The 14,987-nt window shown below is 38.9% G+C and overlaps 1 protein-coding gene across 5 annotated transcripts in view; it reads right to left on the reverse strand.

Moving 5' to 3' along the window:
• MARCHF7 (membrane associated ring-CH-type finger 7) overlaps positions 1-14,987 on the reverse strand; it is a 60,032-nt gene that overhangs the window by 24,305 nt on the left and 20,740 nt on the right. For all 5 annotated transcript variants that reach the window (XM_010329896.3, XM_039470075.2, XM_010329881.3 and 2 more), the window contains exon 3: positions 786-978. In XM_010329896.3, the coding sequence (XP_010328198.3) occupies positions 786-978 (193 nt within the window). The remainder of the gene's footprint in view (positions 1-785; positions 979-14,987) is intronic.

The raw sequence follows: 14,987 nt of genomic DNA on the forward strand, positions 1-14,987 counted from the left end.
TTGTGACTTATGAATTCCTTGTATAGAACTCCTACTAAAATACCACCGTTTTTTTCTAACTCAAGAGTTTCCGTATTTTTTGTTTGTTTAACAGACAGTCTTGCTCTGTCTACCAGGCTGGAGTGCACTGGCATGATCATAGCTCAAAGTAACCTCAAACTGCTGGGACCAAGTGATGCTCTAGGCCCAGCCTCTCAAGTGACTGGGGACTACAGGCATGCATCACCATGCCCAGCTAATTCTTTATTTTTTTGGTAGAAACAGGGTCTCACTATGTTGTCTAGGCTGGCCTCAAACTCCTGGCCTCAAGTGATCATTCTGCCTTTGCCTCTCAAAGTGCTGGGACTACAGGTGTGGGCCATCACAACCAGGAGAGTTTCCATATTTTCTGAAAATATTACATACTACAATGTTTATCATTTACATAAGACATGCTTAAGCAATATTTTAAACACATATCAGTAGATTTAGCTTTCCTTATAACAATATAATAACCAAAAGAATATACACATTTACCAATTTGATTACCATGTAACACCAGCTATTCTAATTAAAATCTACTAATATCCTGTTTATGTAGGATATCCATATCAAATATACAACAAAAAATGCAGAAGAATTAATATCAGTTCTAGCACTAATTTAAAGTAAGATTTTGGAAATTTCACATTTCTGAGCCACTGTCTTCATATAAAATCTACTTTCTTCATTCCAAAACTAAGAACAACTGTGTTATACCTGGAGAAAAAACAGGCTTAAAATACCTATAGAAACTTAATTCTTACCTGATACTGCATTTAAACCATTTCCAACATTTCTCCCAGTTGAGGTAGTACAATTTGTACAAGAAAGTTTAGGTCTTTTTGAATCATGATCCCGTTGCTGGTTCTGTGATCTTGAGCGTGCTCCCTGAGTTATCTCAGATTCACTATACCATGTAGATTGAAATGCTGATGCAGATGCTGATGCTGATGTAGACTGTAAGTTCAAAAAACTTTTTTAAACAATAATAACCCACAATCCTCTAATAAATTCCCATAAACGTCAATTTTTCTACTGTGTAGTTCGTTGTTTCTCTTTTGAGACAGAGTCTTGCTCTGTTGCCCAGCCCTGGAGTACAGTGGCACAATCTTGGCTCATTGCAACCTCTACCTCCCAGGTTCAAGCAATTCTCCTGCTTCAGCCTCCTGAGTAGCTGGGATTACAAGTGTGTGCCACCACGCCAGGCTAACTTTTGTATTTTTAGTAGAGACAGGGTTTCACCATGTTGGTCAGACTGATCACAAACTCCTGACCTCATGATCCTCTGCCTCCCAAAGTGCTGGGATTACAGATGTGAGCCACCAAGCCCAGCCTCTATTACATATAGCTCTTCGTTAGTCTTTGTTTCTTCTACCCACTTGTCTATTTACTGTACACTATAATTGTACTTTGCGGGCTATCAATCTGATTTAGAGTAAGTTCTCTTTTTAACTACATAGAAACACTTGGTTATAAAACACTGGACCAAAAACTGTAATTATTTTTCCTGATTTAATATTTCAAGTTTTTTTTTCTTTTTGAAAATGGAATCCTTGTTGCACTTGTTTTATATTTCAATCTTTTGAGAAACCCTGTTTCCTCTTAGAGGTAGACAGAACACTAAGCTATAAAGAGACTGCGAATTACCCTACTATGAAAATCAGATTTTTTCAACTAACATCCTTGTTCTGATGCCTAGTCTCCAGAATACAGTCATACAACACTAATAAGGGTAAGCTAAAAAAAAAAAAAAAAAAAAAAAAAAAAAAAATCCTAACAGAAATTTCTTCATCAGTCAATCAACAACTAAAACAAGTACATATTTTAAAACCTGGCTCATGGTTTTCTATTTTAACATATATGTACACAAAATAAAGCTCATAACACAAATATCACTGATAATATTCAAACTATTTTACTTCTCCCCAATTCTTTAATTGGTTAGGTTCACTAACTGCAATGCACTAAAACAGGATTAGTTTGTCTCTTTAAATATTTAGGTTTAAATGACAATATATTTCAACCATAATTATTTAAATTGTATTATTCTTTTTACAAAATTGTTTCCATCATGGGAAATTACTTACCAGGACAAATACATGCAGACAGAACACAGACAGACTTAAGAAAAATACATTTCGCATATAATCTAAATGGCTCAGAGATAGTAAGGACCTCTAAAACAAAAGTAATTTTTCTGGATATAAAAGAAAAACCATTTTTTAAAGCATGTTACCATGGGTTAAGTATGTGGTAAACAGTTTATTATACTAACGAATATTAAAATGAAACCAAGTTCTTTTAAGTGTTCTTCTGTTTAACAAGAGTTAAAATGGAATGCTTGACAGGCCATAATTTCAGTCTACATTAATCTAAAATTCACATGATAAGCACAAGGGCCCAAATGTGTTCCATCAAAGCTCTAAAGTACAGCTAACAGATAAGTAAATAAATAACTAAAATATAAATAAGTACTATAATAGTAGATACAGTGAAAGTTTTACAGAAAGAGCCTATGTTTGAAGGATGCAGGAGAAGAGTCAAAGAAGGTGGTAACTGAAGTTCACGGGGTAGGTAAATGAAAAAAGACATTACAAATAGACAACATAAAAAGATGTATAAGCCATTTTGCCACCAGATCTTTTGGTTTTGTCATTTTGAGACAGGTCTCATTCCGTTGCCCAGGCTGGAGTGCAACGGCGCAATCACAGTTTACTGCTGCCTTGATCCTCCCAACTCAGCCTCCAGAGTAGCTGCGACCACAGGCACAAGCCATCATGACTGGCTAATTTTTATTCTGTAGAGACAGAGTCTCACTATGTTGCCAAGCTTCTTGAATTCCTGGGTTCAAGCAATACTCCTGCTTTAAAGCAAGCATCTCAAAGTGCTAGGATTACAGGTGTGAGCCACCACACCTTGCCTGGCTTTCTTCTAAGACATACACTTGATCTTCCATTATACTTCAATTATTAACTTTTTAAATTTATTTTTTGTAGAGATGGGGGTCTCACTATGTTCCTGAAGCTTGAACTCCTTGGCTCAAGTGATTCTCCTGCGTCAGCCTCCCAAACTGCTGGGATTACAGGCAGAAGGCAACGTACCCAGCCAATTAAGCTTTAATTATGAGAAACATATTACATGCATTCAGGGGATGTATTAGTTAATGTTAACACTGGAGAAGGAATTTTGAAAATAAAGTAAAAGGTGCAATGCTGAAAAGTTGGGAATAGGCTATCTCAGGATTTTGCCCATCCTTTGCCTAGAGAATATTTTGTAAATTGAATATGGCATTTTTCAGCTTAGCACAAACTTAAGACTCACAAGCCTTCTGTTCCTAATATTACAAACATCTAATCAATAAGCTGGAGCTAGCAAAAGAAATGAAATTAATCTGATATTTCAGAATCAAACCATTTCATGTGCCATTATCAAGGTATCAAGGACCTTACCCTGCAGGTCGGTGGTTCTAAAATCTCTGGATTTCAGAGACCAAAATAAAAATGTTTTAATTTAAAATGTAAAAAGAACTGTCACTTTTGATCAGTAGGAGATCTAAAATAGCAACTAATACCTAATCCTATCTCCAATTTTTAAAAAGGCATTTTAATATACTCCCAAAACTTGAAGGATAATTCAAAATGAGTATTTTAAATTGGATGCATTTCTACTTGAACAAACTCCATAACTTGTTATTTTTCTCATTTTGGATGCACGGCATAAACTTACTGAATAGCACTTCTGCAAACATGATTTCGGGAACTAACATAGGGGAAATACACCATGTCTACTACTATACAGAAAGACTTTTAGAGGCATGTGGATGATGAAGCAGATGAAATTAACAGAAAGAAATCAATTAGGAAGTCATTAAAATAGCAAGAAATAAGTTGGTGTGAAATAAGTAATAGGGAGAGGACCCAAGATGGCCGACTAGGAACAGCTCAGGATTGCAGCTCCCAGTGAAAGCGCAGAGGGTGAGTGGACACCGGATTTCCAGACGGATTTTTATTGCCCACAGACCAGGAGATTCCCAGGCAGAGGAGCCCCACAGGTCGCCAGCGCGGCTGTTTTGGCCAGTGTGGCTGCTTTGCCAGCACCCTGGCACGGGGGTTCTCCGTACAAAATACACTGGTCCTGGTGCCCTATTTAGGCTGGCGATTGGAGACCTGGAAAGGCAGATCGCCCATTCATCTGATTTAAAAAGGAACTGAAACGGGGAGCCAGGCCAGGAGATTCCTGGGCAAAAACCCGCCAGGAATCTCAGCGCTGCTGTTTCAGCTGGCACAGTGAGTCGCCACAGGAGAAATCACACAGATCCTGGCACCTTTTCAACAGGCAACTGAAACACCTGGGAGAGAGTGGGCTGTTCAACTAAAAAAACAAACAAACAAACAAAAACAGACTCTGAGTCAGGTGATCAGGTTCGGCTGGACCCACGCCCCAACACACACAAAAAAACCAAAACAGCAATTGAAAACACTCTGGGTTGACAGTTTCACAGCAAACACAGCTAAACCCAGTATGGTCCAGCTCTGTCAGGGAGGGGCATCTGCCATTACTGAGACACTCTACCACTATGGAGGCAGCCCACCATTGCCAAGACAACCTGCCATTAGAGAAAGAGTCCGCCATTACAGAAGCGGGCCCCATTACCTAGGCCATTCTAACTACACCCATATAAATAGGACTGCAGGGAAGTTCACACGGCAGCTGGGCAGAGCCCACAGCAGCTCAGCAAAGCCTCTACAGGCAGACAGTGACTAGGCTGCCTCGTCACTCGGCAGCACAGCCCTGAAAAAAAAAAGGCAGCAACACAACGGAAATTCATAAATAAAGCCCTAACTTCCTGGGACAGAGCACCTGGGGGAAAAAAAAAAAAAGAAGTTTATGAATTCTGCTGCAGCAGACCTAAACGTAGCTGCCCAGCAACTCTGAATGAACAACAGAACTCACAGCTCAGCACTTGAGCTCCAATAAAGGACAGACTGTCTCCTCAAGCAGCTCCCTGACCCCCATATGTCCAAAGAGTCACCTCATAAAGAAGAGAACAGACTGACATTTGGTGGGTATCCTTCTGGGACAAAGATAGCAGAAGAAGAAACTGGTAGCAACCCTTACTGTTCTGCAACTGCTGCAGGTGATCCCCAGGCAAGCAGGGCCTGGAGTGGACCTCAGCAGTCCTACAACAGAGGGGCCAAACTGTTAGAAGGAAAATTAAGAAACAGAAATAACTTCATCATCCACAAACTGGAAGTTCACCCAGAGACCCAATCTCAAAGTCAGCAACTACAAAGACAACAGGTGGATAAATCCACAAAGATGGGAAGACATCAGCGCAAAAAGGATGAAAACACCCAAAACCAGAACATCTCTCCTCATACAACGGATCACAACTCTTCACCAGCAAGGGAACAAGGCTGGATGGAGAATGAGTGTGATGAAATGACAGAATCAGACTTCAGAAGGTGGGTAATAAGAAACTTCTGTCAGCTAAAAGAACAAGCTCTAACCCAATGCAAAGAAACTAAGAACCTTGAAAAAAGATGTGACAAAATGCTAACGAGAATGCACAACATAGGAGGAGGAATATAAGTAAATTGATGGAGCTAAAAAACACAACATGAGAACTTCACAAAGCATGCACAAGTTTCAACAGCCGAATTGACCAAGTAGAAGAAAGGATATCAGAGGTCGAAGATCGACTCAATGAAATAAAACGAGAAGGCAAGAATAGAGAAAAAAGGGTGAAAAGGAATGAACAAAGTTTCCAAGAAATGTGGGACTATGTGAAAAGACCTAACCTACATTTGATAGGTGTACCTGAATGTGACAAAGAGAAAGAATCTAAGCTGGAAAATACTCTTCAGGATATTATCCAGGAAAACTCTCCAATCTAGCGAGGCAGGCCAATATTCAAGTCTAGGAAATACAGATAGCACCACAAAGATATTCCTCAAGAAGAGCAACCCCAAGGCACATAATCGTCAGATTCAACAGGTTTGAAATAAAGGAGAAAATGCTAAGGGCAGCCAGAGAGAAAGGTCGGGTTACCCACAAAGGGAAGCCCATCAGACTCACAGCAGATCGCTTAACAGAAACCCTATGAGCCAGAAGAGAGTGGGGGCCAATATTCAACATCCTTAAAGAAAAGAACTTTCAACCGAGAATTTCATATCCAGCCAAACTAAGCTTCATAAGTAAAGTAAAAATAAAATCCTTTGTGAACAAGCAAGTGAGATTTCATCACCACCAGGCCGGCTTTACAAGAGCTCCTGAAAGAGGCTCTACACATATAAAGGAACAACCAGTACCAGCCACTCCAAAAACATACCAAATGGTAAAGAGCATCAACTAACGTGCAAAACACGTTAGCATCAAAATGGCAGTATCAAATTCACACATAACAATATTAACCCTAATGTAAATGGAATAAATGCCCCAATCAAAAGACACAGACTGGCAAATTGGATAAAAACCCAAAACCCATCAGTGTGCTGCATCCAGGAAACCCATCTCACATGCAAGGATACACAAAGGCTCAAAATAAAGGGATGGTGAAAGATTTACCAAGCAAATGAAGAGCAAAAAAAAGCAGGAGTTGCAATTCTCGTCTCTGATAAAATAGACTTTAAAGCAACAAAGATCAAAAGAGACAAAGAAGGACATTACATAATGGTAAAAGAATCAATGCAACAAAAAGAGCTAACAATCCTAAATATATATGCACCCAGTACAGGAGCACCCAGATACATAAGGCAAGTTCTTAATGACTTACAAAGAGACTTAGACTCCCACACAATAATGGAGACTTTAACACCCCATTGTTAATATTAGACAGATCAACCAGACAAAAAATTAACAAGGATATCCAGGACTTGAACTCAGACCTGGAACGAGTAAACCTAAGACATTTATAGAACTCTCTACCCCAAATACACAGAATATACATTGTTCTGAGTACCACATCCCACCTACTCTAAAATTGACCAAGTAATTAGAAACAAATCACTCCTCAGCAAATGCAAAAGAATGGAAATCGTAACAAACAGTCTCTCAGACCACAGTGCAATCAAGTTAGAACTCAGAATGCAGATACTAACTCAGAACCCCACAGCTTCATGTAAACTGAACAACTGTCTCTTGAATGTTGACCGAATAAACAATGAAATGAAGGCAGAAATAATCTGAAACCAATGAGAATGAAGACACAACATACCAGAATCTCTGGGACACATTTAAAGCAGTCTCTAGAGGAAAATATATAGCAATAAGTGCACATCTGAGAAGCAATGAGAGATGGAAAATTGACACCCTATCATCAAAATTGAAAGAGCTAGAGGAGCAAGATCAAAAAAACTCAAAACCTAGCAGAAGACAAGAAATAACTAAGATCAGAGCAGAACTGGAGGAGATAGAGACACAAAAATACCTTCAACAAATCAATAAATCCAGGAGCTGGTTTTTCGAAAAGATCAACAAAACAGACAGACCACTAAACCAGGAAGAAGTTGAAACCCTGAACAGACCAATAACAAGGCCTGAAGTTGAGGCAGGAATTAATAGCCTACCTACCAAAAAAAGCCCACATCCAGATGATAAAAGCTATTTACGACAAACCAACAGCCAGTATCATACTGAATGGGCAAAAAGTGGAAGCATTTCCTTTGAAATCTGGCACTAGACAAGGAAGCCCTCTCTCACCACTCCTACCCAATATAGTACTGGAAGTTCTAGCCAGAGCAATCAGGCAAGAAAAAGAAATAAATGGTATTCAAATAGGAAAGGAGGAAGTCTAATAGTCTTTATTTGCAGACGACATGATTGTTTATCTAGAAGACCCCATCGTCTCAGCCCAAAATCTCCTGAAACTGATATACAACTTCAGCAAAGTCTCAGGGTACAAAATCAATGTGCAGAAATCACAAGCATTTCTATACACCAATAACAGACTTAAAGAGAGCCAAATCAAGAACCAACTGCCATTCACAATTGCTACAAAGAGAATAAAATACCTGGGAATACAACTAACAAAAAACGTAAAGGACCTCTTCAAGGAGAACTACAAACCGCTGCTCAATGATATAAGAAAGGACACAAACAGATGGAGAAACATTCCATGGTCATGGTTAGGAAGAATCAATATCGTGAAAATGGCCATACTGCCCAAAGTAATTTACAGATTTAACACTATCCCCATCAAGCTACCAATGATCTTCTTCGCAGAACTGGAAAAAAACACCTTAAACTTCATATGGAACCAAAAGAGAGCCCGTATAGCCAAGTCAATTCTAAGCAAAAAGAACAAAGCGAGAGGCATCACACTACCGGATTTCAAACTATACTACAAATAATCAAAATAGCATGGTACTGGTACCAAAACAGAGATACAGACCAATGGAACAGAACAGAGGCTGGGAAGGCAACACAACGTATCTGCAACCATCCGATCTTTGACAAACCTGACAAAAACAAGCAATGGGGAAAGGATTCCCTGTTTAAGAAATGGTGTTGGGAAAACTGGCTAGCCATGTGCAGAAAGCAGAAACTGAACCCCTTACTGACATGTTACACTAAAATTAACTCCAGATGGATTAAAGACTTAAACATAAGACCTAACACCATAAAAACCCTAGAAGAATATCTAGGCAAAACCATTCAGGACACAGGCGTAGGCAAGGACTTCATGACCAAAAGCATTGGCAACAAAAGCCAAAATAGACAAATGGGACCTAATCAAACTCCACAGATTCTGCACAGCAAAAGAAACAGTCATTAGAGTGAATCGGCAATCAACAGGATGGGAAAAAATTTTTGCAGTTTATCCATCTGACAAAGGACTAAAATCCAGAATCTACAAAGAACTAAAACAGATTTACAAGAAAAAACAAACAAGCCCATTCAAAAGAGGGCAAAGGATATGAACAGACACTTTACAAAAGAAGACATACGTGAAGCCAACAAACATATGAAAAAATGCTCATCATCACTGGGCATTAGAGAAATGCAAATCAAAACTACATTGAGATACCATCTCACACCAGTTAGAAGGGCGATCATTAGGAAATCATGAGACAACAGACGCTGGAGAGGATGTGGAGAAATAGGAACACTTTTACACTGTTGGTAGGAATGCAAATTAGTTCAACCATTGTAGAAGACAGTGTGGCGATTCCTCAAGGACCTAGAAATAGAAATTCCATTTGACCTAGCAATCCCATTATTGGTATATATCCAAAGGATTATAAATTGTTCTATTATAAAGACACAAGCACACGTAAAATTGTTCTACTATAAGGACACATGCACATGAATGTTCATTGCAGCACTGTTTACAACAGCAAAGACCTGGAAGCAAACCAAATGCCATCGATAGACTGGACAGGGAAAATGTGGTACATATACACAATGGAATATTATGCAGCCATCAAAAACAATGAGTTCGTGTCCTTTGTAGGGACATGGATAAACCTGGAAAACTATCATTCTCAGCAAACTGACACAAGAGCAGAAAATCAAACACTGCATGTTCTCACTCATAGGCGGGTGTTGAACAATGAGAACAAACACATGGACAGAGGGAAGGGAGTACTACACACTGGGGTCTGTTGGGGGGAAATAGGGGAGGGACAGTGGGGGGTGGGCAGTTGAGGAGAGACAACATGGGGAGAAATGTCAGAGATAAGTGAAGGGGAGGAAGGCAGCAAATGACACTGCTATGTGTGTACCTATATATAACTATCTTGCATGTTCTTCAAATGTACCCCAAAACCTAAAATGCAATTTAAAAAAAAAAAGAATAATCGGAATAGAGAGCAATTATAAAAGATAAAAATTCATCAGATTTAGGGACAATGTGAGAAATAAAGAAAAACCAGTTTTTTGATACTGTCTACTGGTGAGATAAAGGACTATGCCATTCATTAAAAATACCATATATAGGAAAACAAATTTAGATAATGAATTTCATTTTTGATTCTTGAATGCAAGTACCCAAAGGTTTACAGACACTCACTGTTCATTGAACAATTTTCGTGAAATCACGACAAAACATGTAGATTGTATGGCTATATCCGAGACAAAAAAATGTTTATTAATATCAGTATGTAGGTAGACGTATCAGTATAAGTAATGTCAGTATATAGGAGGAAGGTTTTGGCTAGTTTTGCTATAGGTTTAAGTTCAAAACCAAATCTGTTCCTGGTTCCTACAATCCAATTTTGTCCCTTTTGTTCAAATATCCTCAGTCTGAAACAATTAGTTTTTTTCCCTCTGAATTCTTTGAACAATTAAATAAAGTGTTAGATTCATTTAACCATATATTATCTCTTCTGCTGTCTAGAATTATAAGCCAAATGAAATCAGGGAGTAAGTCTGTATGTCTTCAAAGTATTCTACCTTGGGCATAACGAGTTGTTTAAACAAGTGGTTTTGGGGTTGTTTTCGCTTTTTGGCTATTATAAATAATGCCGCTATGAACTGTAAACTTTTGTGTGGATGTATGTTTTCAATACTCTTAGGTGTAACTGATAGATCATGTAGTAACTTGGTGTTTAATATTTTAGGGAATTACTATTTTTTAAACTTTAGGTTGATGCTAACAGCTGTGATAGCAGCAGCGGTCCATCTGGAGTGGCTGCCACAAATGCTGGCCACAGCAGGGGAGGTGTGGCAGGGTCTGTGTGCTCCATGGAGCCAGCAACAGGTGGGAACCCCAAACACTTCCAAGTTGGTACGGTTGGGGGCTCTGTGGTTCCTGGTGTTTCCAAGCTTCTGGGTGCCACCACGTTGCCCACAGTAGAGGCTGCCTGTGGTACTCCTAGTTCACTGACAGCCTCATGGGGTGCTAGCACCCAGACCTGCCCACTCCATTGCACCCAGAATGCCTGGCTATAGGCAGTGGCCGGATCCTGAGCTCACTTACTCACACACCCCTCACCCAATCCGTGTCTGGCTCACCCTTGGCAGGCATGGGATCTGAGCCAACAGCATGACTCAAGCAAAGCCTGCCAGGCCAAGTAGGCAGAATAAGCCCAGCAGGCCCGAGAAAAACTCGGACAAAGGCACCACTGCCACAGAGGCTTCCAGTTGGAAAAGTAACACTCCAAGGATTCTGTGACAGCTGTACCATTTTACAATCCATCGACAATGTATGAAGGTTCCAATTTCTCTGCCGCTTACCAACACTTGTGATTGTCCATCTTTTTGTTTTTTGTTTTCTGTTTTGTTTTGTTTTGAGACAGGGTCTCAGCTCTGTTGCCCAGGCTGGAGTGCAGTGATGCAATCACAGGTGACCGTGGCCTTGATTTCCTGGGTCCAAGCAATCCTTCCACCTCAGCCTCCAGAGTAGCTGAGACTACAGGCATGGGCCACCATGAAGAGCTAATTTTTAAATTATTTCTTTGTAGAGACTAGGCCTCATTATGTTGCACAGGCTGGTCTCAAATTCCTGGGTTCAAGCAATCCTTCCAGATTGGCCTCCCAAAATTGGCCTCCCTGGGATGACAGGCATGAGTCACTGTACCAAGACTGTCCATCTTTTTTATTTTAGTTATGCTAGTGGGTGTTAAGTATCTCATTGTAATTCTGACTTGTATTTTCCTAATGACTATTATTTTTTTCATGTGTTCATCAGCCATTAATGTATCTTTGGAAAAAATGTTTATTAAAGTCCTTTGCCTATGTGAAATTGGGTTATCTTTTATTGCTGAGACGTAAGAATTCTTCATATATTCTGGATATAAGTCCCAGTATCCAGTAAGATATATGCTATGCAAATATTTTCACTCATTCTACAGACTGTCTTTCATTCTCTTGGTATCAAAGCATACAAACTTTTTTAGGCAAAAAAGTGTGTTTTTATAAAAACCAATTAATCTTTTTTTTTTTTGGGGGCACTTCTTACCTCCCAACCATCAGTACTCAAATGCAACTAGATGGAAGTAATTAAATTTACACTGGAGTTTCACAGAATTTTTCTTTTTCATTGACTTTCTAGTCTGTACCCAGATTTGGCTCCCAGAGTAAATACTTTTCATCAGTGATTCCAATTCAAAAGGCCATCTGTGATATGGTAAATTCTACGGTATGTGAATTATAATACAAAAAATAAGGAAAAAGGTGGAAGGCTATCTAGCCCAACCAAAGGAGCTGAAATACTATACTGTATGTCTGAGAAATCATCAATAAGACAGTTTGGAGGCTTAATAACTACAGATGCTCTGTGTACAATGGAAAGAAAATAACACTATATAACTAGCAGGCATTCAATTTTCATTTTATTTCTACATACCTTCATAATGGTTATTCATACCACCTTTTCAACAACAAGAGGATTACTAGAACTATAGTCAATGAAATTTACTATTACTATTGTATAAATCAACATATGCTTTCAGAAGGTTTAAAAATATTTTCCCAACACAAATGCCTTGAAAACAATCCAATAAAATAAAAACCTTACTGAGAAAATATTTGCAAATCATGTATCCAACAAGGAACTTGTATCTAGAATATGTAAAGAACACTTACAACTCAGTAATAAGACAACTGTATTTTAAAATGAGCAAAGGAGCTATTATAAATAGGCATTTTTCAAAAATGTACCGTAAATGGCCAATTAGCCATGAAAAGATGTCCAACATCATTAGTCATCAAGGAAATCCAAATCAAAACCAAAATGAGATACATACCACTTTATACCCATTAGGATAGCTAGAATCAGAAAGTAAGACAGGTGTTGGTGAGGATGTGGAGAGACTGGAATCTTCATATACACAAATGGGAATGTAAAACGATCTAGCCAGTTTAAAAACAGTATGGCAGTTCCTCAAATGATTGAACACAGAGGTTACACATGACTCAGCATGAGATAGGGTCTCATTCTATGGCCCAAGCAGTAATAAAGTGGTGCCAACATAGCTTACTTAAGTCTCAACCTTCTGAGCTTAAGGGATCCTCCCACCTCAGCCTTCCAAAAAGTTAAGATTACACGTATGCACCACCACAGCAGGGTAGTTTCTTAAATTTTTGGTAGAAATGGGGTATCACTATGTTGCCTTGGCTGGTACTCAACTCCTGCCATCTTGGTCTCCCAAAGTGATGGGATTCCAGGCATAAGCCACCATGCCCAGCTCTATTTTTAGTACATATCAAACACAAGTGAAAACATAAATCCACACAGACACTTGCATATGAATATCTATAGCAGCAGTATTCATAATAGCCAGAAAGTAGAAACAACCCATATGTTCATCGGAAAATGAATGAACAAAATATGGCATATCCATACAATGAAATAGTATTCTGCTATAAAAAACAAAAAATGAAGTACTGATATATGCTACAACATAGATGAACACTGAAAATAGGTTAAGTCAAAGAAGCTACTAACAAAAGTACATGTTTTGACTAATGTATCTGAAAATCCAAAATAGGGAAATCTACAGACAGAAAGTAGATTAATGGTTATTTTGCACTGGTAGGGGAAGGGTGACTAGAGGAGTAGTATAGTGATAACCATAATGGTTGGGCAGCTCTGTGAATATACTAAAGACTATTCAACTGTAAATGGGCAAATTCTATGGTATGTGAAATTATAACTTAATAAAGCCACTCCTTAGAAAAGAACTTTAAAGACACCTGCAAATTTACATCAAGGTTATCCAATGAGAAATGATTAATCATTAAAAATCATGTAATACACAGGAAAAGAAGCAAGCCCAGAATGATACTCTTTTCCTGAGCTCCTTATATCCATGAGTTAATGCCTTGACTGTGAAGCAAATAAATCCTGCTATCAAAAATTTCCAGATCAAAATTACCTTAGCCATGAGCAACAAGCTAAGACTTTCAGCTCTTTCTTATTTTAAATATTCATGTGATGGAGAGTACCCATCTCCACAACAATGCAGAAGAAATTCCTATCACTCCACTGTACACTTTCAGACCAAATTGACAAGATTTGTGTTTCCTCTGAGGAATGGTAAATCTTTTACTTTTTGAGACAGGGTCTTATTCTGTCACCCAGGCTGGAGTGCAATTGCATGAATCTCAACCTCCTGGGCTCAAGCAATCTTCTTGTCTCAGCCTCCTGAGTTGCTGGGACTAGACGTGTACTACTATGCCTAGCTTTTTTTTTTTTTTTTTTTTCCAATTTTTTTTTTTGTAGAGAAGGGTCCAACTATGTCACCCAGGCTGGTCTCAAACTCCTGGCCTCAAGTGATCCTTGGCCTCCCAAGGGCTGAGATTACAGGAATCAGCCACCATGCCTGGCCTCTTTTCTTATATGCAATACCCATTATAGAGCTAGCTGTGTTTTCCTGTGATCTTCTTGATACCTAAAATAAGAATTCAAGTTTAACTTAAAAATGCTTCAGGGTTAGGCCGGGCGTGGTGGCTCAAGCCTGTAATCCCAGCACTTTGGGAGGCCGAGGCGGGTAGATCACGAGCTCAAGAGATCGAGACCATCCTGGTTAACATTGTGAAACCCCATCTCTACTAAAGGTGCAAAAAATTAGCTGGGCATGGTGGCGCCTGCTTGTAATCCCAGCTACTCCGTAGTCTGAGGCAGGAGAATTGCCTGAACCCAGGAGGCAGAGGTTGCGGTGAGCCGAGATGGTGCCATTGCACTCCAGCCTGGGTAACAAGAGCGAAGCTCCGTCTCAAAAAAAAAAAAAATGCTTCAGGGTTTATGTAATGCCTATCAATGTTACAATCCTGACCCATTTTCTGTATTTTATTTATTACTCTCAGTATTCTATTTTTATTTTTCCTTATCCTATTTTAAACTGTTTTCATTTTCTTGTTTAATTGTATATGCATCGATAAATTTATTTCCTTGAAAACTACACTTGTATAAGGCAGAGTTTTTGAAAATTAATGACCACTGGTTCTATACTACGCAAAATACGCAATGGTACTGGTCTCTATAGCAGTTATCTACAAACTAAAAAAAAGGTATCAATAAC

Source organism: Saimiri boliviensis, chromosome 5 (assembly GCF_048565385.1).
Source record: "Saimiri boliviensis isolate mSaiBol1 chromosome 5, mSaiBol1.pri, whole genome shotgun sequence".
NCBI lineage: Eukaryota > Metazoa > Chordata > Mammalia > Primates > Cebidae > Saimiri > Saimiri boliviensis.